Raw genomic sequence first — 20,030 nt, 5'->3', positions numbered from 1 at the left:
AATAAAGCTAGCGTAGATTTTACAATACTGCGATGGTAGAGTTTAAGAGTTGTGCTTCAATGTAGAGACAGTCCTTCCCATCTGGAGGCAAGAACACTGGACATTTATGGTCATGAGTGGAGAACATGTCTATCCAAAACTCACGATTGAAGCCAGTTAATTTATAGTATTTAGGGTTAGGAAGTGGTGAAGTTCTTGTATGACCAATGAACTCATTTTCAACGCCTTTGGCTATATTAGAGTAAAGTATTGCTTGCTTTCTATCCCAAATGCCAGGTGTTACAATCTTTGAAAATTCATTTTTTCCTCGGAAGCATTTGCATCATAATTGAAAACATTCTTAAAAATCATCACTTGGTTCGGAGATTTGAAATCTTATACGTAATGGATTTTCTTTCTTTTAGCGACTTCATTGAATGGTGAGAATACACAAACTGACAGTCATGTGTTCATCTTCATTTTCATTAAATTCATAATGAAAGTCTATAAGTTGTGGCTGACTACCTTCTTCTTCAGTTGTGCAAGAAACTCACGTAAAGGCTGTAAAGTTTGTACTTCAATGTTGAACTTTTTCTCGAACATCTCATTAAATGAAATCATACATTGCAACAATGTTGTATCGTCTTTAAAGTATTTGTATATGTGAATGTTTTGGGCGCTTAAAGACTGTTCGTCATTTTCTATCTCGACTTGAAGTATAAAGTCAACCTTTCTGAAAGCACGTTTATATACATAGATGTTATGCCAATGTACTTCTCTTCATTTATGTTCACAATCCAGTCTGTTGGAAACTTAAACGTTACTCTGTTCCCCTTTATTTTGACGTCAGGGTTTTCACTACTGAACGCAACAGATAAAGGTATTTGTCTATACATTTAGTTTGGATAAAAATAAACCATTTACTCTTTCTTTGCTTCAGCTTCTTTAGCTTTTTGTTCTTCCTTTGCTTTTGCTTCTTCTCTAGCTTTTTTCGCCAGCAAACGTGGGTTCTTTTGTCTTCCAGCAGCTAATGCAGCTAGTTGTTTTTCACTAAGTTTTCTCTTTGGTCTCTCTGGCTTTTGTTCTTGTTTTTGTTCCTTCAGTTCGGATAAAATTTGCTCACGAATTTCTTTCTTCAATGCTTCAACATCTATGACCCCCTGGGTCTGAGTCATATGACTTGTCTGAGTCATTTGACTGCAGATAAAAAACAAAATTAAAACTTTAACCGATGTAAAATGAGCTTGTCAAAATCAGAGCGAGAGTCTATTATATTAAATGACGCAAGAGGAATACAACATCCTTTCTATTATGTAAGTCAGAGTAAAGATGGTAAAATATACGTAAGAAAAAGAAAGGTTCCATTAGCGAATGCAGAAAGCGACAACATTAAGGTGTATGGCAAGGGTGAAGCCCACGAAGCCCATATAAAACCTTCTGTTCAAACTGAAAAGTCAATAGAACCAGAAGAAAAGAAGCCAGATGTACTTTCAATAACGAACCAAGAGCTTATTGCAAAGTTCGTGAATTTCATTGAAAAACAAACCGAGTCAAAGAATCCTGACCCGCCAGTGAAAGAAGTTGAGACAAAAGAGAATGTACAGTTCATTGAAAATGTCAAGAAACAACTTCCACACGAATGCCAAGAAGAAGAGTGAGAATAATGAAGTAAATAGATTTTTATCTGAAGTAAATACATGCAGAACGAACAGTTAAACGAATTTACTCCAGCAGAGCATATTCATCAGATTCGCTCATATTTCGATATCATAGACAATGCAGTTCAAATTGGTGACACTAATAGAAAATATTCTGACGCAAAGATTCCATCACAACCTGGAACTGCTAAAGATAACACATGGGTAACATTCAATCTCTCACCTCCTGGTGAAAATATGTTGGACCTTTACAATACATTCATTACGTATAAAATGGAAGGTCAATTTATTGTAGATAAAGAAATTGGTTCAGGTTCCAATAAAACAAACCCACCAGGATTTTGGATTGGTTTCGATGACGCTTTCTATGCAGTTGCTGGATATCAAATCCTTGCAAATGGTCGTATCGTATATCTCAAGACAACGCAAGAGAAGAAGCATATATAACTTCAAACTCACAAACTACCGAACAAATAAAGAAAGTAGATGTTTTCTCAAAGACTCGACATGAAGATGTATGGAGTCATTCGGGAACATGCAGAACAGGACAAATTGTTAGTGGTCCAATTACAGCAGGAAAATCATTTGATTTTAAGCTTCGTTTAAGAATTCCTGTTAGAAGATTCCTTCCATTAGAAGCTATTCGATTTATTCCAGCTTTTGCAGGAAACATTCAGCTTAAAGTAAAGTTCAGTAGCGACGCCTTACAATGCACATCTATATCTGTAAATGATATCATTGCTTTCAATCCAACTCTTAAAGTTGCATTTGCTTCAGATTCAAATCCACCGACAAATAAATTTGTTCCATGGAATGAACCATTCACTATGATAACGAAGGCAGTAGAAGCTAGTGGAACAGTTACTATTACAACTGTAAACCAGCAACTATTTCGAACAAAGATGGATTTTAATGAATGTTTCATTCATCCAAAGTCATTCTCTTTAGACCCTAACATTTATACAGAACTTGTAGAACATTATACAAACGAGGCTTTATGTTTTCCTGTTAAAGTTATGGATTGGATTCCTATGGACGGTTCATTCTCAAAGAATACAGATAGTTCAAGTGCAACATTTACAGCAGCTTATACGCCTATTAATGTTAAAAGTATTTGGGCACTATTTAGAAAGAAAGACAACTATTATGTTAATTTTGAGAACCCTAAGTTTAAATATCTTCAGCTTTCCATGGGAGCTTATGGAAATATGCCTGCAGAACCTGAAAAATCATATGGACCTGTATTTTATGAAATGGTGCGAACGCTTGCAATACAAACAATGATATGATAGGATTTAATGAAGATGTTATGAGGTCATTGGTGGATGATGGTAGTGTGGAACATAAATGGGATAGCTATGACAACACACATTTCTTATGTGGTTTTCCAACAGAAGTGGACTTTTGCTTCCAGCAAGGTCAAACATCTACTGCTCCAATAACATACAAATTGTCTGTTAAAGGACCTATTGAACTAGCAACTGAAAACGTACCAAAGCCACTTATTGGATTTATGAGGGATTGTTGCTTTGCAATACAAGTAAGACAGTCAGGCATACCAATAATAAGACTTGACGACTATAACTTAGCCACGGACGACAGTGAGGAATAAAGGATGAACGTTTATTTTTAAAGCTTATAAATGAGTTCTTCATCAAGCTCTCGTGAACCTTCACCATCTATGAAACAAACTTTACCAAACGATTATGGAGCACCTATTGAATATTTCTTACGAGCTGCACAATGGCAAAGAGCAGTCTCACCAAGGTTAGGTGTTCCACCAGCTCCTGTCAAAAATAGCATTTGGTCAAGTCCTTATATAAAATATGGTCTCCCACTAGGTTTGCTAGCTACAGCAGGAGCAGTAATGATGTTGAAAAGAAATAAAGCAAATGTTGTAAATAATACTGAAGTAGCTGAAGTTAAACAAACTCCGACACCTTCACAAACAACACCTTCAATGACTCCTGAACCTATGGAATTACAAACTCCTGTTCAAAAGTCAACTCCAAAACCGACTCCAACATTTAAACCAGAACCTACTCCTCAAATAAATCGTAAAACTCCTGCGTTTCCTTACTGAAAAAAATAACGTTATTTTTATTTTATTTGAACATTTTTATTTGATTGAAATGACGACTAAAGTCACTGAAGCAATGAAACAAAAGTTTTTGGTAGAATACATTAAATCAGGAGCGGTTCCAGAAGGTTTTTACGTTCATACTATGAAGGATGGTAGAGTTCAGTTTAGAAAGATAAAGCAACCATTAGATAAAGAAGGAATTTTGAGAAAGATTAAACTTCATGAGGACAACATTGCTGAACTTAAGAAGAAGTTAGAAGAGTTGGAGAAAGGAAGAGAGTTATAAAGTAATGAATTCAAGTGGGTGAAAAAACAGGTGAAAAAAGAGGTGAGATTTCACCACTTCACCTAAATTTATTTTTGTGCTATGTTTTCATACGTGTGCGGGTGGTGATATCATTTATTTTTTATTTTATTTTTAAGTTTATTTGGATGTAATGACAGAACAAAAATAAAGCATATCTACTCAGCAGGAATGAGACCCTTACTGACTATGTATTCGTTTAATGCTTGATGAAAACAATGGTACATATTATCGTATGGGTATACACAACGTCTGTTTCCATCGTCGTCGTATATGTAGAGCTCAAATCCAGTCCAACCTTCTTTTGTACAATATGTAGCTTTATTTAAGTATGCATTTATGTAGATAAGGCAATTTTCTTCATCGCTCCAGAAATAATTTTTGTTCTTTGTTGAAATAGTTTTCGTTCCTCTGCGACCATAAGGAATGTATGCAATGAACTTTGCGTCATATGGGATTGTAATATATTCGGGGTTTCTTTCATCGTCAATGGGTCTATCTTTGTTAAAATGCATGTTTCTCAGTTTTACTTGAGTTTTGAATAGTTCACGGAAACGTTCTGGGAAAGAGTCATAGTAAATGTAGTCGGACATGTCTTTGTAATGAAATAAAAAAATTAAAAAAATAAAAATAAGGTTATTTTTATTTAGTGAGGATGGTAGTGAATTCATTAGTGAAGTCATTAGTGAAGTCGTTTATATGTCAGATGGTTTTGTAAATATTTAAGGTTAAGTTGGTGTTATGGTTGTGTTGTAAAATATACGTTACCGGTTTCGTAAAGTGTCAAAACCGCTAAGTGGTGTACGGAGGCGCGCAGTGCCACAGTACACGACTTAGGGATACTAACTTTATTATTATATATAAATGAATTTTACAAAACCACCGTTACCGTTCTTTGGAAATAAGAGTAAATGTAAAGATATTATATTGAGAGAACTTAAGAAACTACCGAATGGTCTAACATTTGTAGATTTGTTCGGTGGAAGTTTCTATATATCCCATTTATGTCATACAATATTCCCAGACTCAAAGATTATATGCAATGACTTCGACAACTATATGGACCGTCTCAAACATATTCCAGACACAAACAATATATTGAAAGAGTTAAAAGAAAAGATACCTATAGGTAAGATGGAACGTATACCATTAGATAAGAAAAATATTGTGAGAGAGGTTTTGAAAAAAGCAGAATATATAGACTGGGATAGTATATCTGCTAGACTATTATATAGTGGTGCTATAAGAGTTCATGACATTGAAACACTGTAGGGTTGTTAGATTCCCGACGATAGGTGTCTTGGAAGATTTGCCTGGTGTCATCATAGTGTCTTTAAATCAAAAATTTTATTTTGGAGTTAGTTTTATTGATTTTTCAATAAAAAACATTTCTAAAACAAGAAAATAAAACGATAAAATATTTATATTTTATATAAGGATCTTATATATTTAAAATAAATATCATTTTATTTTTTTCATTGGTGTCTGTCAAACCATAATACACTATTCAAAAATTCAATGTGTCTTGCGGTTTCAAAAGACACCTTCAAATTGAACGATAGCACAGACACTATTGAATTTTACCCATTGTATTTAGTTTTTACCCTTTTTATTTTTAAGAATTAATGACTGAAACAGCCGTTTTGCTATGACCTCAATCACTTTTATTAAGGGTTTCGTTTTGCGAAAAAAACGTACAATACGCAATTTCGCTAAAAAAACATTTAGCTAGCAATTTCGACCTTTGACTCCACTCAAGACGTCACTTTTTTATTTTGCGGTATCATATTTTTGGAAAATCTTTATGAATATTATATAAAAAGTCTCTTTAATATCTATATTTCATATTTTTATCGATTTTTAAAGTTTTTGCGAAAAGTATTCAATTATTTTTGCTATTTTGTCGGGTAAATGTCAGATTTGCGACATTTTCTGATATGATATTCAGATTCTACGTTGATAATAATGCTTATAGAACCCTCTTGCTATTGTGTCAAAAGTGCGAAACCGATAGCAAAAATATCTCGCAATATCAAAATTGAGATATTGAGTGAATTATGCATTATAGAGATTAAAAATCTGATTTGTGAAAACATCTCATCAGTTTCTAGCTAATTCAAAAATCTTTACTATCTTATTCGATTAAAATGAAAAGGGAATAGTTTCATTATGCTTTAAATGACAGCCTTATAATATAATCATAGTTTTCGCTCAATATGCAGCATTTTTTTTCGAAATCTATGGTCAATGTCCTAAATACTGATTGCTTTGCATTCATATCTCTTACATTTTCTATACCCACATCACTATTCATTGCTATTCCTATCTTTTTCATTTTTGTTTGTTTCTCATAATTTCTCAAAAAACACGATAACTTGATATTTGTAAATATCATACTTTATAACGTAAATAAGAACTTGACCTATTAAGAAAAGCAGTAATGAAAAGAAAATCTGAAATTCATAAAAATTACAAGTTTCTGATGACAATTAGCTTAATTAAACCAGGTACAAGATTATATAATTGTATTAAAAAAAAAAAAAAAAAAAGTAGTGGGGCTTCCAGGCACTTCGTGCCTTCTAGCCCCGTTGATGTTTAGTATAAAATGAAAGTCTTTACGAAGAAGAACTTTACAAAACATAGACAAGAAAGTTCATGAGGAAGTCTCAACAAAGTCTTTACGAAGAAGAACTTTACAAAGTCTTTACGATGAACTCTCAACAAAGTCTTTACGAAGAAGAACTTTACAAAACATAGACAAGAAAGTTCATGAGAAAGTCTTTACAAAGTCTTTACGAAGAAGTCTTTACAAAGTCTTTACGAAGAAGTCTTTACAAAGTCTTTACGATGAACTCTCAACAAAGTCTTTACAAAGTCTTTACAAAACATAGACAAGAAAGTTCATGAGAAAGTCTTTACAAAGTCTTTACGAAGAAGTCTTTACAAAACATAGACAAGAAAGTTCTTGACAAAGTCTTTACGATGAAGAAGTCTTTACAAAACATAGACAAGAAAGTTCTTGACAAAGTCTTTACGATGAAGAACTTTACAAAACATAGACAAGAAAGTTCATGAGGAAGTCTCAACAAAGTCTTTACGATGAAGAACTTTACAAAACATAGACAAGAAAGTTCATGAGGAAGTCTCAACAAAGTCTTTACGATGAAGAACTTTACAAAACATAGACAAGAAAGTTCATGAGGAAGTCTCAACAAAGTCTTTACGATGAAGAACATTACAAAACTTCATCGTCAATGAGTGTAAATCAGGCAAAAATATATTTTAGGGTAGATGGTTAGATCTAACCTGTTTTCTAACCTCATTTCTACCCTCTTGAATTTTCATGAACTTTCTCAACAAAGTCTTTACGATGAAGAACTTTACAAAACATAGACAAGAAAGTTCATGAGAAAGTCTTTACAAAGTCTTTACGATGAAGAACTTTACAAAACATAGACAAGAAAGTTCATGAGAAAGTCTTTACGATGAAGAACTTTACAAAACATAGACAAGAAAGTTCATGAGAAAGTCTTTACGATGAAGAACTTTACAAAACATAGACAAGAAGTTCATGAAAATTCACGAGGGTAGAAAAGAGGTTAGAAAACAGGTTAGATCTAACCATCTACCCTAAAATATATTTTTGGGTCATTTACAAAGTCTTTACGATGAAGAACTTTACAAAACATTGACAAGAAATTGACAAGAAAGTTCATGAGAAAGTCTTTACAAAGTCTTTACGAAGAAGTCTCAACAAAAAAATTGACAAGAAAGTTCATGAAAATTCAAGAGGGTAGAAAGTGTCATATAAACATCTGTCAAAAGCCGCTTTTTAACTTCACTTAAAATGCCACGTAAGCTACGTAAGAATATACGTAAGAGGAAGAGAGCATTGAAACATCCAATAGTAAAACTGACACCACAACAACAGTTGCAACAACAAATGCTGAATGACCCCACTATGTTGCAACAAATGTCAAGCAATCCTATGCTTTTAAACCGAGTTGTTGGTGCACAGAGTGGAGGTTTAAGAGCGGCACTTTTAGCGAAAATGGCAGGCTATGGTGGAGCTGCAGACGGAACAGCCTATAACCCTCAAAGTCAAATGAATTTGAGTTCACTCAAAAATCAAATAACAGATGTCAAAAAGTCAAACATAGACATACAGAAGCAAATAAGTGAAAACGAAAAGAAACTAGAATATGACAGACACACAAAGAAACTCAATGAGTTAAACGTAGAGAAAAAAAAGAAAGAAGAACAACTGAAAGAACTAAGTACAGAGGAATATGCGAAAAAAGTGTCAGAAAAAGCAGCAGAAGTAGCAAAAATGGAACAAGATGTCATAAATTTGAAAAACCATACTACTCAATATAAAATACTGAAAGATGAAGAGATAAAACAAAAAGCCCTGAAGACATATATGGATAGCGATGAGTATAAAAAAGAAGTTGAAGCAAATGTAAAGGCAGAAAAACTTTTACAGTTGCAAAACCAAACCGTACAGTATGAAAACTTAGCACAAGAAAGTAAAAATAACGACGCGGCTATGCAAAAGGCAATGAAAAGCGCAGAATATATAAAAGCTAACAATGACTGGTTAGATGCCCAAGCCAACGCTAAAGCAGCCCAACTCATAGGGTCAATAAGGACAAAAATACAAGCGGATGAAGATAGTTCAAATGAAGCTTTAACAAATGCTGACTTTAAGAACGCCTTCGAAGCTCTTCATAGTAAGGTGAAACAAGTGAACGACTTCTCATCTGGAAAGAAACTGAAGTCTGAAGGTTTCGACAAAGAGTTAAAAGAAGTAGCACAAAATATGACGAAAATAACAGATGCAGCAACGAGACAGGCAGTTCAAAGTGCCTATGACGCCGTTAGAGCAACTGTTGTGAAAGTCAAGAAAAAGAGTTACAACAGACCAAAACAGACCTAGTAAATGCTTTCTTAAAAACGAAAAGTCAGGTAGGACATTACGCTGCAGATGGAACATATGTGCCAGCTGGTGGAACTTATATACCACCAAACCCTCCAAGAGAAGCACCTGCACCAGGACTACCTAGAACATTTACATCGTCACATGGACACAGACACAGGCATGCACCAAAACCAACACAACAACCAACAGTTCAAAACCAACACAACAACCAACCTCCACAACCAGCACCAAACCAACACAACAACCAACAGTTCAAAATCCAGCACAACAACAACCACAAACAGAGCAAGGACATAAAAGAAGTAGAGAACAAGGAAACCAAGAATTCTTAAAAATGCTTAAAGAAGAGTGTGGTTTCCCAGATACTATTGACTTTAGTGACAGATATAAAGAAGCTATTGGAAAGTTCAAGGATGGAAATACTGACCCGAACCTATTTAGCTTTATGGCTCAGCACCAAAACGGATATAATCTCAAACCTGGAAAATACAAGCTCGCTAAGGGATATGATTTAATAGCATATCATCCAAATGACATGGATGAATTTACTCCGAGATATTTGATGTCAGAGCTAAATGACAATTCAACTTTCGTCATGAAACGCGTAAAAAATAGAGACGGAACGAAAGAACAAAAGCTTATGAATGCGGATGACGTAGATAGGGAAATTGTTGAAAACGGTCTCGGAATATATGAAATGCCAGCAGATGAGGTACAAGAAACTCCACAGGAAGAAGTTCAGATACAACCAGACATGGAAGAAATAGTTCAGCAACAACAGCTAGAAGAGCCTGAAGGAAACGAACAAGTCCTCCTTTGGAAACTAACTTCACAGAACTAGATGAAGATTTGGAACAGCCGAAAAATCTTGACCCTCAACAAGAGTATGCGGAGAATATGGAATATTTCCAAGAGTCTAAAAAAAATTCGGCTGACATAGTAGAAGAATATCGAAAAATGTTTGCCGACATACAAAAGACTCCAGCACCAGATGAAAATATTCAGCATAGAATGGAAGTACTGAAAGAAAATGTACACAAATACAACAACCCTTTTTACTTACGAGCATTTAACGTTCAATCTTCGGATGAACTCGGTGAAAATAAAAGGTTAAATTTCAAAAAAACATATAGAAATGAAACATTGTTTAAAGTTCATTCAGAACCTAACCAAGATGGAAACAAACCTACTTTTGTTTCTGCAGACGATGGAACTACAATGAGATGGGGTCATAAAGCTAATCCGGATAGGTGGTTCATAAACTTACAACCACAATTCCAAGAAGTTGTAGACGCAATGGAAGTCAATGGTGAACGAGATATAGCTGGTATTTTAAGCGCGGCTTTAATGCCATTGAAAGATATGAAACATGCAGATATTTTGGACCAGTATGAAATGAACATGGCTGATGGAAATATAACACCTGACGTTCTAGAACATTTATCTCAAAGAACTACACAGAACCATAGAGATGGTATATTTGGTGAAGAGTTTAGAAAGAAAGTTAGGGAGAGAGAAGGAAGAGAACCTATTGTACATGACCTTGCAAACGAAAGTTTACAAAATGTCATAAAAACTTACTTTGCAGACAATGAACGAGAAGGGATGAATATTTAAGAAAACTCAAATGGACAGTACCAAATGAAATGTTAGTATTGAAAAACATGTTCCTTGACAAAATAAAACCAACTACAGAAATAAACGACGCAAGACTGAAAGATTGGGTAAAAGCTTTCCCATTCACAAAAGATATAGTTGGTAACATGGAAAGAAAACCAGAATGGCTACAAAAACATATATTTGGAAACGAGCATATTCCATATGGACAGGCACTGTTTGAAGAGCTTGAACCGGAAACTCAGGAAAGAGTCATGCAAACAATACGCGAAGACTCAAATACAGACTATGACAAACTCTTTCTAGGATATAGGTTACCTGAGATGGGCGACCAGAGCCAAAAGGCAAAAAGGACATGGGAAATTTGCAACATACTAGATGAACATAATGCAAAGATGCAACAACTTCAAGCAGAGGGCAATGAAGGAAAAAGAAGAGTTAAAAACTCAGTCAGGAAGAAAGTAAAGCTTGGTCCACGTGGGTTCTATTATGACATATAAATCCAACTATTCTATATTTTTACTCATATGAAATGTACGCCGCTCAGAATATAACGCCAACAGTTTTGGATGCTATGAATGGAAATGTTTCCGAATGGTATAACGAATGCGACAATGCCATTAGAAGGTCAGAAATAGTTCCTGGAACTTACGAATATACAACTGCTGTTTCTTATGGAAACGTAGGTGAGTTTGGAGAAGGTTCTTCAACAACAGTAGATATTGCTTGCGACAGGTTTCATATATATTTCTATTGACAACTCTTTCTTATACGTGGAACAAGACATTGAAATAAAACCTTCTGCCAAGTTGTCTGACAAGAAAGGTTGCAATGGAATTTTCTATGTCGGATACCAATATGCTCCAGAAGTTTTCATGGGATATAAGATATATTCTAACTCTGACTTAGTTCAAACAGTAACATGGGCAAACTATGAATGGTTCGCTTTGAGAAACTCAGTACAACCACAAGCTAGAGAACAAACAGACCAGTATGCAACTATTGAGAAAATAAGAAGACTTGACCCTAACGTTCCAGGAGTTTATGTTGACCTTTCTGGACAAACTGCAGCAGCAGTAACCAAAGTAAAACTGAAACTTAGAGTTCCTTTGTCATCTTTCCTCATCTTCAGGTTTTTAAGATACTTGCCAAACTGGGCAGGAAAAATTTCTATCGAACTTACTCCAAGCAAAAATAACTTAGTCATTGCACCAACACAAGACCCATTCACTCTTACAGACGTAAAGGGAGCAAATCAAACGTCATTCGCCGACTTTTGCAAAACAAAGTTGACTTAGACTTTGGTTTCTCAAACCTCAACACTGAAGTAAACTATTATTTCAATGCTGCTGGAATGCTTGGGACCCAGTTAAGTTCACATGCGAAAATTTGAATGCAAGAGAATAGAAAGCAGACTTGCAGTCTATATGTTGGACCCAGATATTTCAAATGCTTTAGCTGCCAAATATATTGCAGTTCCACTTATGTTCCCTATACACCAAATATCTGTCAAAGACTTTGCAGGTGAAGTTGGAAACCAAAGTGCTGACCCAGGTGCAAGAACAGATATTGCTTTAACAACTGCAATGAAACATGCAGATACTATGTTTGTACTGTTCAGACGAACTATAAATGACTATTCTTGCTTCTACAACCCTGGTATTAAATACCATATAAACATAGATGGCAAATATTATCCAAGAGAAGAATATTCTACAGTTGAGGATATGAGGTCATACAACTTGACATTAGATGCTATGAACTTTAACAACAACTTCACAACAACCATTAACCCTGAAATGCAAAGTTCTATTATGCCATATGTGAAAGTATGGACTCATACAGGAGGTCAAAAAACTCAATATACAAATGGAGACCGTTCAAACTTTTGGCTTGGCATTCCATTTGCTGACTCAGAAGACTTTATGGGTGGTATTTCAACTGTTGGTACAGTTCAAATACAATATACTGGTGACAGAGACGGTCCAGATGAATGAAAGCAAAGAAGTTTACAAAACCAATAGCACTTTTCACGGAAGATGCTCTTTTGAAGATTCGTTCGATGAAACCTGCTGGGGCTCCTCAGATTGGCATAACGACAGCTTCCATCGAGCAGATTTTGGCAGCAGGTCAGTAAGTTGTTCTTGAACTGACTTCTCTCCGTCAAATATTGACAGTACGCCAGTTTTGACATAATATTGTATTATAAACTTTCCTTTAGAAATATCGGTCAGTTTTTTGTTATATTTTTGTCTGCTTCAAGAACTTTCACCATTTCAGTTATACCAACTTTCTTTGCTTTATGAAAATATTTTGGTTCAGCAAAGACTGCTATTCTATAACATTTCCATTGTTTTGTAAAGAACTATTCTGTCAATGTATTTGTATTGTTTGTGTGTGTAAACTTTGTTTTGCTTCAATTCGAAGAGATACTCAAATACGTCCATCTTTTTATTCTAAGTAAAATGTCATTTCCGAAAAATAGAAGCGTAAGTGTTTCAAAAGGTTTAATGGCGGTGGCAGATGTGAAGTTAAATTCACCAACTCAAACAAACAGTCAAAGTGTTGTTGTCAATGTCAAAGAAAGAGATGTTGAAGTGGGGAAACCATACGAAGACGAAGATGGTATAACAATAGTTCCTGTAAAAGAACAACCAACATATCCTGAAGTTAGCAGAGACTTAAGTTCTGTTGCAGATATTCGAAACGACTACCAACAACTTAAAGACAAACTTAAAACTCAGGAGAAGATTTGTCAAGCTTTAGGTATAATGTTAAACTTGGTCGAACACAACCCTGTAAAAGTGAACTCATATGTCATTCGCACCTCATGAAATTTTGAAAGAACTATTGAAACTTTTGACAGAGGCAGACGATATAAACATCAAAGAAATAGAACCCGACATTGCTTGCTGTGGTGTTTCATATAATGTCATTGACAAGATATACGTTATGAAAGGAGGTGAAACGTTGAACTTAAAATATAGTTTCCCAGACGTCATAAAAATATTTGACGACCACAACATTTCATTAAAATTTACTTGCTAAGTAAAATGGCAGAAGACATAGTGGTTTATACTATTACGACTAAAAACCCTGAGTCATATAATTCTATAACAACAAACTTACAAAGTCCTCAAGGACGATATTGTAAACTGACCTTAAACACGATGACGACTAAAGCCTGTTTTGCTCTTTTGACACCAGAAGACTTTGTTGTTGTGAATGGTAAAAAATACTTCTTTGAAGATACTTACTCAGATATACCACCAACAGGTTTTGTTGACTTATTTAATACTTTAAGGACGGATGTAACATGTGCTGCAACTAGAGCAGGTTTCATTATGTTTGGATGTCCGACTGAGTTTAGTATAAACGATATGAGCTATAATACAAAACTTATATCTGGTTTTTACTACCAACAGTTTCCTATAACAGGAAAAGGTGTCATACAAGGTTTGTCTGTTCCATTGACTTTAAGTACACCTATTTTATATATTGTTTCAAACTTAGGTTCAAAGTGCTATTCGAATGTCGACAGAAACTACTATGACCAAAAGATACTCATGCGTATAAACAACACTTTCTCTGCTGGTTTGCCTATTGTTCATTCGAATGCAGAGTTTTCAGCTTTAGTAAACTCAAACACTTTAGCAAACATAAACTTAACCTTAGTTGACGCAAACTTTGTTCCTGTAAAACTTTTATGTCCTATGTATTTGTCAATGACGGCAGAAAGTTTCGAATTGGAAGATGCAACTGGTGAAAGTATTGTACTACAAGAACAACTTCAACAACAAATAGCTCAAGAACAACAAATGCAACAAATGGAACAAATGCAACAAATAGCTCAAGAACAACAAAGTCAAGAATAAAAAAATATTTTTTTTTATTTTTATAAAAATGTACAGAATAGACGTTTCAGATTTTTATGACTTCCAAGCGTTCAGAAATATGTGTCCATTTAGAGACTATAACAAAGCAGTCGAGAATTTGAAACGTTTAGTCATTTATGTTGACTCTGCCCCAGAATGTTATGTCATGAAAGAATGGGATGTTGTCTTTAACAAACCAAGAGCAACAATAGTTTCAGAACAAGAATGTAGACAGAAACTTAAGAAAATAAAAGTCGTACAAGTTGGTATGAAGATGTTAGATGCTTGGGATATCTTATTGTCAAAGTTAGAAGATTTTTCAGTTCGTGGTATAAAGTTCTATACACCATCTCCAAACTTCTATTCTATCTTCACTGGATATAAATACGAACAAGTAGAATGGAAAGAAAATGTTATAGAAGCTTGGTTAGACCATGTCAAAGAAATTATATGCAATGGAAACGAAAGAGTCTATGAGTATATCTTATGTTGGTTTGCAAACATCTTACAACATCCAAGTGCTAAAAATGAAACTGCTCTCATTATAATTGGAAAACAAGGAACAGGTAAGAACACTTTCTTTACAGATATCTTATGCAAACTGTTAGAGGGCTATTCGAACCCGAATATGACAAACTTAGAAAACATCTGCGGTAAATTTAACTCTTCAATAGAGAATATGAAACTTATAGTATGTAACGAACTTCAAAGTATAGATACAACAAAGGTTTTAAACTCAGATGCTTTGAAGAGTCTTATAACAGACAAAGTTGGAGTTGTTGAAAGAAAGTATAGAGACCAAAGAGTTTGTGAAAATGTTGCAAACTTCGTCATGGTTTCAAACAATGTTGTTCCGATGAAGTTAGAAAGTTCTGACAGAAGATATGTAGTTGTCAGAACGTCAGATTCTCATATGCAAGATACAGAATATTTTGACGACTTAGCAGAAACTTTGACACCTAACTTTTACAACCACTTGTTCTCATATTTCATGACATTAGATATTTCAAAGTTCAATCCAAGACAAATTCCACATACCGAAGAAAGACAAACATTGTTAGAAGCAAACAAGAGTGTATATGAACTGTTCATAGATGAGACTAACTTTGAGTGTTTAGATGAAAGGTCATTGTACGATTCATATAAACAATATTGTCAAGAGTATGGTTATATGGCAGCTTCTAAACGTACATTCTTGGCAAATGTCAAAAGTCTTTTAGATGTTCAGAACGGCGTATATACAAAGAAAAATTTTTCTGAGTAAATTTTATAAAAAATATTTTTTTATCCGATAGAAAAGATGATGAAATTCATCTCAGTCAACAAATATATGTCAGGACTTAAAGAAGAACTAGACCCATTCGCTTATTTGAATGTTTACTTCTACCATTTTGAAAAGTCTACATTTGACAAAGTTTGGAACATCGAACCAGTTAAGTTTGCTATTGTGACTAAAAATGGTGCGAAATTTGAAGACTTAGACATAGAAGGTTTGTTAGCAGTCAAAGAAAATTTTGACAGAAGGTTTTCAAACCTTAAAGAAGGCAAAGCATACAAACTTGTTATACCTTATGAACCAAAGAAAGCAGACGACTATGAATATTATGAGTCTAAGATAGTTGAAGTTCAAGGTAAATTGGGTAAAAAGATTTTAGAGTCTAAGCCAGTGTTTGCTCCTAAAGAGGAAGAGAACATTGACATTGACCCAGAAATGTTCTAAAAATAAAATTTTATTTTTACATGTCAAATTTCTTTTTCTCTGGAACTGGTTCAGGTTCTTTTTTCTCTTCTTCTACTTTCTTTTCTTTCTTTTCTCTCTTCTTCTTCTTCTTCTCTGGTGGAGTTATGTCAAATTTGGCGCAACCATATTTATGTAAAAGTTCTTTGTCCTTTAATAGCTCTTCTATTCTGTTTCTATTTCATCTTCAAGAACAGCGCATGTGTCTTCTTTGCATTCTAAGAACTTTTGTTGGACTTCATCTTTCCAATCGGCGTCATCTCTGTCAACAAGTCTGTCATTGACAAATTTTAAGACTGCTCTGCTTAATGTTTTATGGTTCTTGTCATATTCCCAGAAACAGAACTTTAGAACAAATTCACCTTTCTTGTTTACACTATGTAAGATTTTATGGTCGACAGATGTTTTGCTGTCGAAAAGTTTGTCTCGAATATAGATAGCGAAATCGCTAGACATTTTCTAAAAGATAAAATTTTTAATTTTTCTAAAAATATGTTAGAAAAAAAGTTTGCTGACATTGACAAGAAATTTGAGAATGTTTTAAACAAGAACAAGAGGAAGTTAGAAAATGCTCAGATAAAACCCATACATGACAAGTTCTTATTTGCTCAGAATGGTATAACAGGTCTAATTGCACCGCCTGGGTCGGGTAAGACTTTCACTTATCTTAAAATGGCTGCACAACAACAAGAACTAGATGAGAAGAACCCATTCTATGAGTTAGTAGTCATTTGTAGTACTTCTGGTCAATTTGACCAAACCGTCAATTCGTTCAAAGATATTATAAAGAAGTCTAAGTTAGTATGTATAAAAGACTCTGAGTTGTTGGATTGGATAAAGAAGTACCAAAGAAGAGTTTTGAAGTACAATGCTATAAATGAGTATGTCAATTCGAAGTTTAAAGACCCAAATGAGGAAATGCAGAGAATATTAGAGAAGAAACACTTCAGAAACAAACAGAAAGAGATAGAATACATTTCGAAGAAATTGCAATCTTACGATTGGAAGACATACCCTCATAGATGTCTTCTTATCTTAGATGACTTTGCTTCTCATCCTTTGTTAAAGAACAGAGAACAAGACATGTGTCGAATTCTTAAGAAGCTCAGACACTTTAACATCTCAGTTGTCATTTGTGTACAGACAGCAAAGAGTTTAAGTAAGGATGTAAAGAGAATACTTACTGACATTGTACTTTTCCCCGGATTGTCCGAAGACGATTTCATGGAACTTATGAAAGAGTCCATGGCAGGTAAGTTTGACAGACATGAACTATGGGAGAAGTACAAAGTCATACAAGACCCTCATACTTCTTTCAGAATTCACATCTACGCGAACAAAGTTCAAATTGTAAAAAGTCAAGCTTGAAAAATAAAGAGTGCATCTACCCTACTTGTTTGAAGTTGTCAAAATACTCTCTTATTTTTTACGATTTTCATGAGTTTTGGCTACCCCTGTAAAAGTCGGTCTAGAGAAATTTCATGAAATTTGGTCATTTTTTTCAGCAAAAATATATTTTAGGGTAGAAGGGTATATCTACCCCGTTTTCTACCCTCATTTCTACCCCAGTTATTTTATAAACGTTTCACATGGTAAACGTTATTTTTTAAATTTTGTGAAAACTCAACGGTTTGACACAAGCCCTAAAATATATTTTACTCAGAATTTTACTCAGAATTCAATAAAAATATATTTTAGGGTAGAAGGGTATATCTACCCCGTTTTCTACCCTCATTTCTACCCCAGTTATTTTATAAGCGTTTTACATGGTAAACATTGTGAATTCGTGAAATTCTAAACAATTTTGTGGCTTCGATTTCTTCACGAAGGATATCGAATGTTTTAACAATGCCGAAAGTTTCTTTATACTTCTTCTTGACGTCAGATAGAAGGAAATCGTCAGCAGTTGGATAGTTTTTGTTCAGAAATTCTAACATGTCCATTTTATTTTCTGCTGGCTTTTCTGCTTCTTTCTTTAAGTCAGCATAGTCGTTTCTCATTCTTTCTATCTCTTTGACGGAGTAGTTATATTTCCTCATTGCTGCTTTACATTTTGAACATTGCGGGTTCATTTTTGCGTTATATTCTGAAACCTTACCTGCTAGAACAACTAAGGCGTCAATGGTTTTCTTTAACTCAAAAGTTGCTGGTTTTATCTGTTCGTTCCATACTTTACCTCTTTTATCTTTATCTCTTATTTCCCAAACACATTTTGCAACTAACGAAACAAAGTTGTCGTAGGTCTTAAATTCTTCAGATTTGTATATGTCAGAGATGTTCTTATATACCATATCGCAATCTTTGTCCATGACTTTGTGGTTGCAATGAAATCCAAGGAATTCATAATTTACCTTTCGTATGAACTTCTTTATTTCTACTGAGTCAGTTGCTTTGACTTCTATTTCATCGAATTCTGGAATAGTGAGTTTTTGTTGTTGGATTTCAGGCAATTTGGGTAAATGGTCAATAATATCCTGCATTTCATAAAGATACTGTTCATTTGTTTCATCTTTCGCACTACAGTCTAAATTACTTGTTAAAAGTTCTTGCTTTATCTTCTGGATTTCTGTCTCAAAAGTATATGAAGAAGGAATGAAGCTTTTCATTTCTACTAACATTGAAGTTGGGTTCATGACTAACGAGTTTGGTGCTGTTGTTGCTAACATGTTCTTACAATAAAAATAAAAAAATATTTTTTTTAAAAAAACCAACTTTATTTTTTATTTCGGGAAAACTCATGACAAATTCAAGAGGGTAGAAAAGAGGTTAGAAAACAGGTTATATCTAACCTTCTACCCTAAAATATATTTTTATTGAATTCAGCAACAAAATTCAAGAGTTTTGTGTGTTTTCTACGAGGGTAGAAAAGAGGTTAGAAAACAGGTTATATCTAACCTTCTACCCTAAAATATATTTTTGGGTGTAAAATTCAAATTGTAAAAAGTCAAGCTTGAAAAATCTAAGTGTTTAGTCTTAGTAAGATGGTAGCTTCTTAAAGCATATGCCGTCCTTGAGTTTTATGTACGTGAAGAGAAGTACAATGAATTCAATTACGAGTACAATTGCAATGACAACTAAGGCAACTATTTTTGTCTTTTGCCAGCAAGGGTACTTCTTCTCTTCCAATGGTTCGGCAGAACTATACTCACTCATGAGAAATGCCAAAACGGTTTAATAGAAAAAGTGTCATTTTTTTCATGTCCGAAGACTCGAAGGTGCAACACTTCCAAAATACCGACGAACTCAGAAGAGCAGCATGGCAGTATCTTCTTGACAACTTCTTTGAGTTCTCCAGGTACACCTTGGAAAATGCTGAAGAACTCCGACACAGAGAATTTGGAGAAATTGCACTCCAATACTACCTTGACAAACAAAGGGTAAACAAAGGGTAAAATAAGACTAAAAACTTAACGTTTAAAAAGTGACATTTTTATGAGCTCCGAGTCACCGAGAAAACTTGGTCAGATGTTAGCAGCTTACTTCCCGAGGAGGATGGAAGCGTTACATACGTAAGGTTCAAAAACAACGAACCTGGAATTGCGTACCAAATTCGCAATTACATGACCATGGAAGAGTACGAAAGGTTCCTACAAGAGAAACCAGCTCTAAACAACTCAGAAAAGAAAGAGTAAAAAGTTTAACTCGTAATTGTTTATTTTTTTACTTGTATGGGCAAGCTGCAAGAATGAAGTCGACTATCTCAGTCTTTGTCTTGACCAGTTGGACTGCTCTTGCGAGTACGTCTGTTTTGCGGTCTCCAGCTGGTGTCTGACCTTCGTAATTGCGCATGTTCTTGAGAGCTCCAACTGTAAATGGTTGTAGGATGAAGAGTCT

The 20,030-nt window shown here is 34.4% G+C and overlaps 10 protein-coding genes and 8 pseudogenes across 18 annotated transcripts, besides 3 other annotated features; 12 read left to right on the top strand and 6 right to left on the bottom strand.

Annotated features, from left to right (window-relative positions):
- Positions 1-4,872: part of a mobile genetic element that runs on past the window's edge.
- Positions 900-1,154, bottom strand: TVAGG3_1066920 (uncharacterized protein; the record flags this gene model as incomplete). Its single annotated transcript, XM_051256232.1, has 1 exon — positions 900-1,154. One exon carries the CDS (start codon positions 1,152-1,154, stop codon positions 900-902), a length of 255 nt encoding a protein of 84 aa, XP_051076554.1.
- Positions 1,218-1,647, top strand: TVAGG3_1066910 (annotated as a pseudogene). Its single transcript has one exon. A coding segment is annotated over exon 1 (430 nt).
- Positions 3,280-3,720, top strand: TVAGG3_1066900 (repellent protein 1 family; the record flags this gene model as incomplete). The annotated part of the gene is made up of 1 exon (XM_051256231.1): positions 3,280-3,720. The coding sequence occupies one exon, from the start codon at positions 3,280-3,282 to the stop codon at positions 3,718-3,720; it is 441 nt and encodes a 146-aa protein (XP_051076553.1).
- On the top strand, positions 3,770-4,006 carry TVAGG3_1066890 (uncharacterized protein; the record flags this gene model as incomplete). Its single annotated transcript, XM_051256230.1, has 1 exon — positions 3,770-4,006. One exon carries the CDS (start codon positions 3,770-3,772, stop codon positions 4,004-4,006), a length of 237 nt encoding a protein of 78 aa, XP_051076552.1.
- On the bottom strand, positions 4,183-4,617 carry TVAGG3_1066880 (uncharacterized protein; the record flags this gene model as incomplete). The annotated part of the gene is made up of 1 exon (XM_051256229.1): positions 4,183-4,617. The coding sequence occupies one exon, from the start codon at positions 4,615-4,617 to the stop codon at positions 4,183-4,185; it is 435 nt and encodes a 144-aa protein (XP_051076551.1).
- Positions 4,873-7,871: 2,999 nt separating the features above from the next.
- On the top strand, positions 7,872-8,202 carry TVAGG3_1066860 (annotated as a pseudogene). Its single transcript has one exon. A coding segment is annotated over exon 1 (331 nt).
- A 1,098-nt stretch (positions 8,203-9,300) lies between these two features.
- On the top strand, positions 9,301-10,216 carry TVAGG3_1066850 (annotated as a pseudogene). The gene has a single exon. A coding segment is annotated over exon 1 (916 nt).
- A 46-nt stretch (positions 10,217-10,262) lies between these two features.
- On the top strand, positions 10,263-10,583 carry TVAGG3_1066840 (protein of unknown function, DUF4106 family; the record flags this gene model as incomplete). The annotated part of the gene is made up of 1 exon (XM_051256228.1): positions 10,263-10,583. One exon carries the CDS (start codon positions 10,263-10,265, stop codon positions 10,581-10,583), a length of 321 nt encoding a protein of 106 aa, XP_051076550.1.
- Positions 10,263-10,583: a mobile genetic element.
- Positions 10,584-10,612: 29 nt separating this feature from the next.
- Positions 10,613-11,083, top strand: TVAGG3_1066820 (protein of unknown function, DUF4106 family; the record flags this gene model as incomplete). The annotated part of the gene is made up of 1 exon (XM_051256227.1): positions 10,613-11,083. One exon carries the CDS (start codon positions 10,613-10,615, stop codon positions 11,081-11,083), a length of 471 nt encoding a protein of 156 aa, XP_051076549.1.
- Positions 11,084-11,169: 86 nt separating this feature from the next.
- Positions 11,170-18,860: a mobile genetic element.
- On the top strand, positions 13,637-14,443 carry TVAGG3_1066810 (annotated as a pseudogene). The gene has a single exon. A coding segment is annotated over exon 1 (807 nt).
- TVAGG3_1066800 lies at positions 14,727-15,604 on the top strand (annotated as a pseudogene). Its single transcript has one exon. A coding segment is annotated over exon 1 (878 nt).
- On the top strand, positions 15,789-16,178 carry TVAGG3_1066790 (protein of unknown function, DUF4108 family; the record flags this gene model as incomplete). The annotated part of the gene is made up of 1 exon (XM_051256226.1): positions 15,789-16,178. The coding sequence occupies one exon, from the start codon at positions 15,789-15,791 to the stop codon at positions 16,176-16,178; it is 390 nt and encodes a 129-aa protein (XP_051076548.1).
- On the bottom strand, positions 16,195-16,400 carry TVAGG3_1066780 (annotated as a pseudogene). The gene has a single exon. A coding segment is annotated over exon 1 (206 nt).
- Positions 17,280-17,564, top strand: TVAGG3_1066770 (protein of unknown function, DUF4106 family; the record flags this gene model as incomplete). Its single annotated transcript, XM_051256225.1, has 1 exon — positions 17,280-17,564. One exon carries the CDS (start codon positions 17,280-17,282, stop codon positions 17,562-17,564), a length of 285 nt encoding a protein of 94 aa, XP_051076547.1.
- Positions 17,948-18,814, bottom strand: TVAGG3_1066760 (organellar and viral DNA polymerase type B; the record flags this gene model as incomplete). The annotated part of the gene is made up of 1 exon (XM_001290383.1): positions 17,948-18,814. The coding sequence occupies one exon, from the start codon at positions 18,812-18,814 to the stop codon at positions 17,948-17,950; it is 867 nt and encodes a 288-aa protein (XP_001290384.1).
- A 309-nt stretch (positions 18,861-19,169) lies between the features above and the next one.
- TVAGG3_1066740 (uncharacterized protein) lies at positions 19,170-19,344 on the bottom strand (the record flags this gene model as incomplete). The annotated part of the gene is made up of 1 exon (XM_051256224.1): positions 19,170-19,344. A coding segment is annotated over one exon (175 nt), but the record flags the coding sequence as incomplete, so codon positions are not given.
- A 284-nt stretch (positions 19,345-19,628) lies between these two features.
- TVAGG3_1066730 lies at positions 19,629-19,828 on the top strand (annotated as a pseudogene). The gene has a single exon. A coding segment is annotated over exon 1 (200 nt).
- Positions 19,829-19,856: 28 nt separating this feature from the next.
- On the bottom strand, positions 19,857-20,015 carry TVAGG3_1066720 (annotated as a pseudogene). Its single transcript has one exon. A coding segment is annotated over exon 1 (159 nt).
- Between the last annotated feature and the right edge of the window lie 15 nt (positions 20,016-20,030).

Source organism: Trichomonas vaginalis, assembly GCF_026262505.1.
Source record: "Trichomonas vaginalis G3 chromosome Unknown ctg_56, whole genome shotgun sequence".
NCBI lineage: Eukaryota > Parabasalia > Trichomonadida > Trichomonadidae > Trichomonas > Trichomonas vaginalis.
Note: the sequence above shows the minus strand (reverse complement) of the source record. Positions and strands in the feature narration are given on the sequence as shown.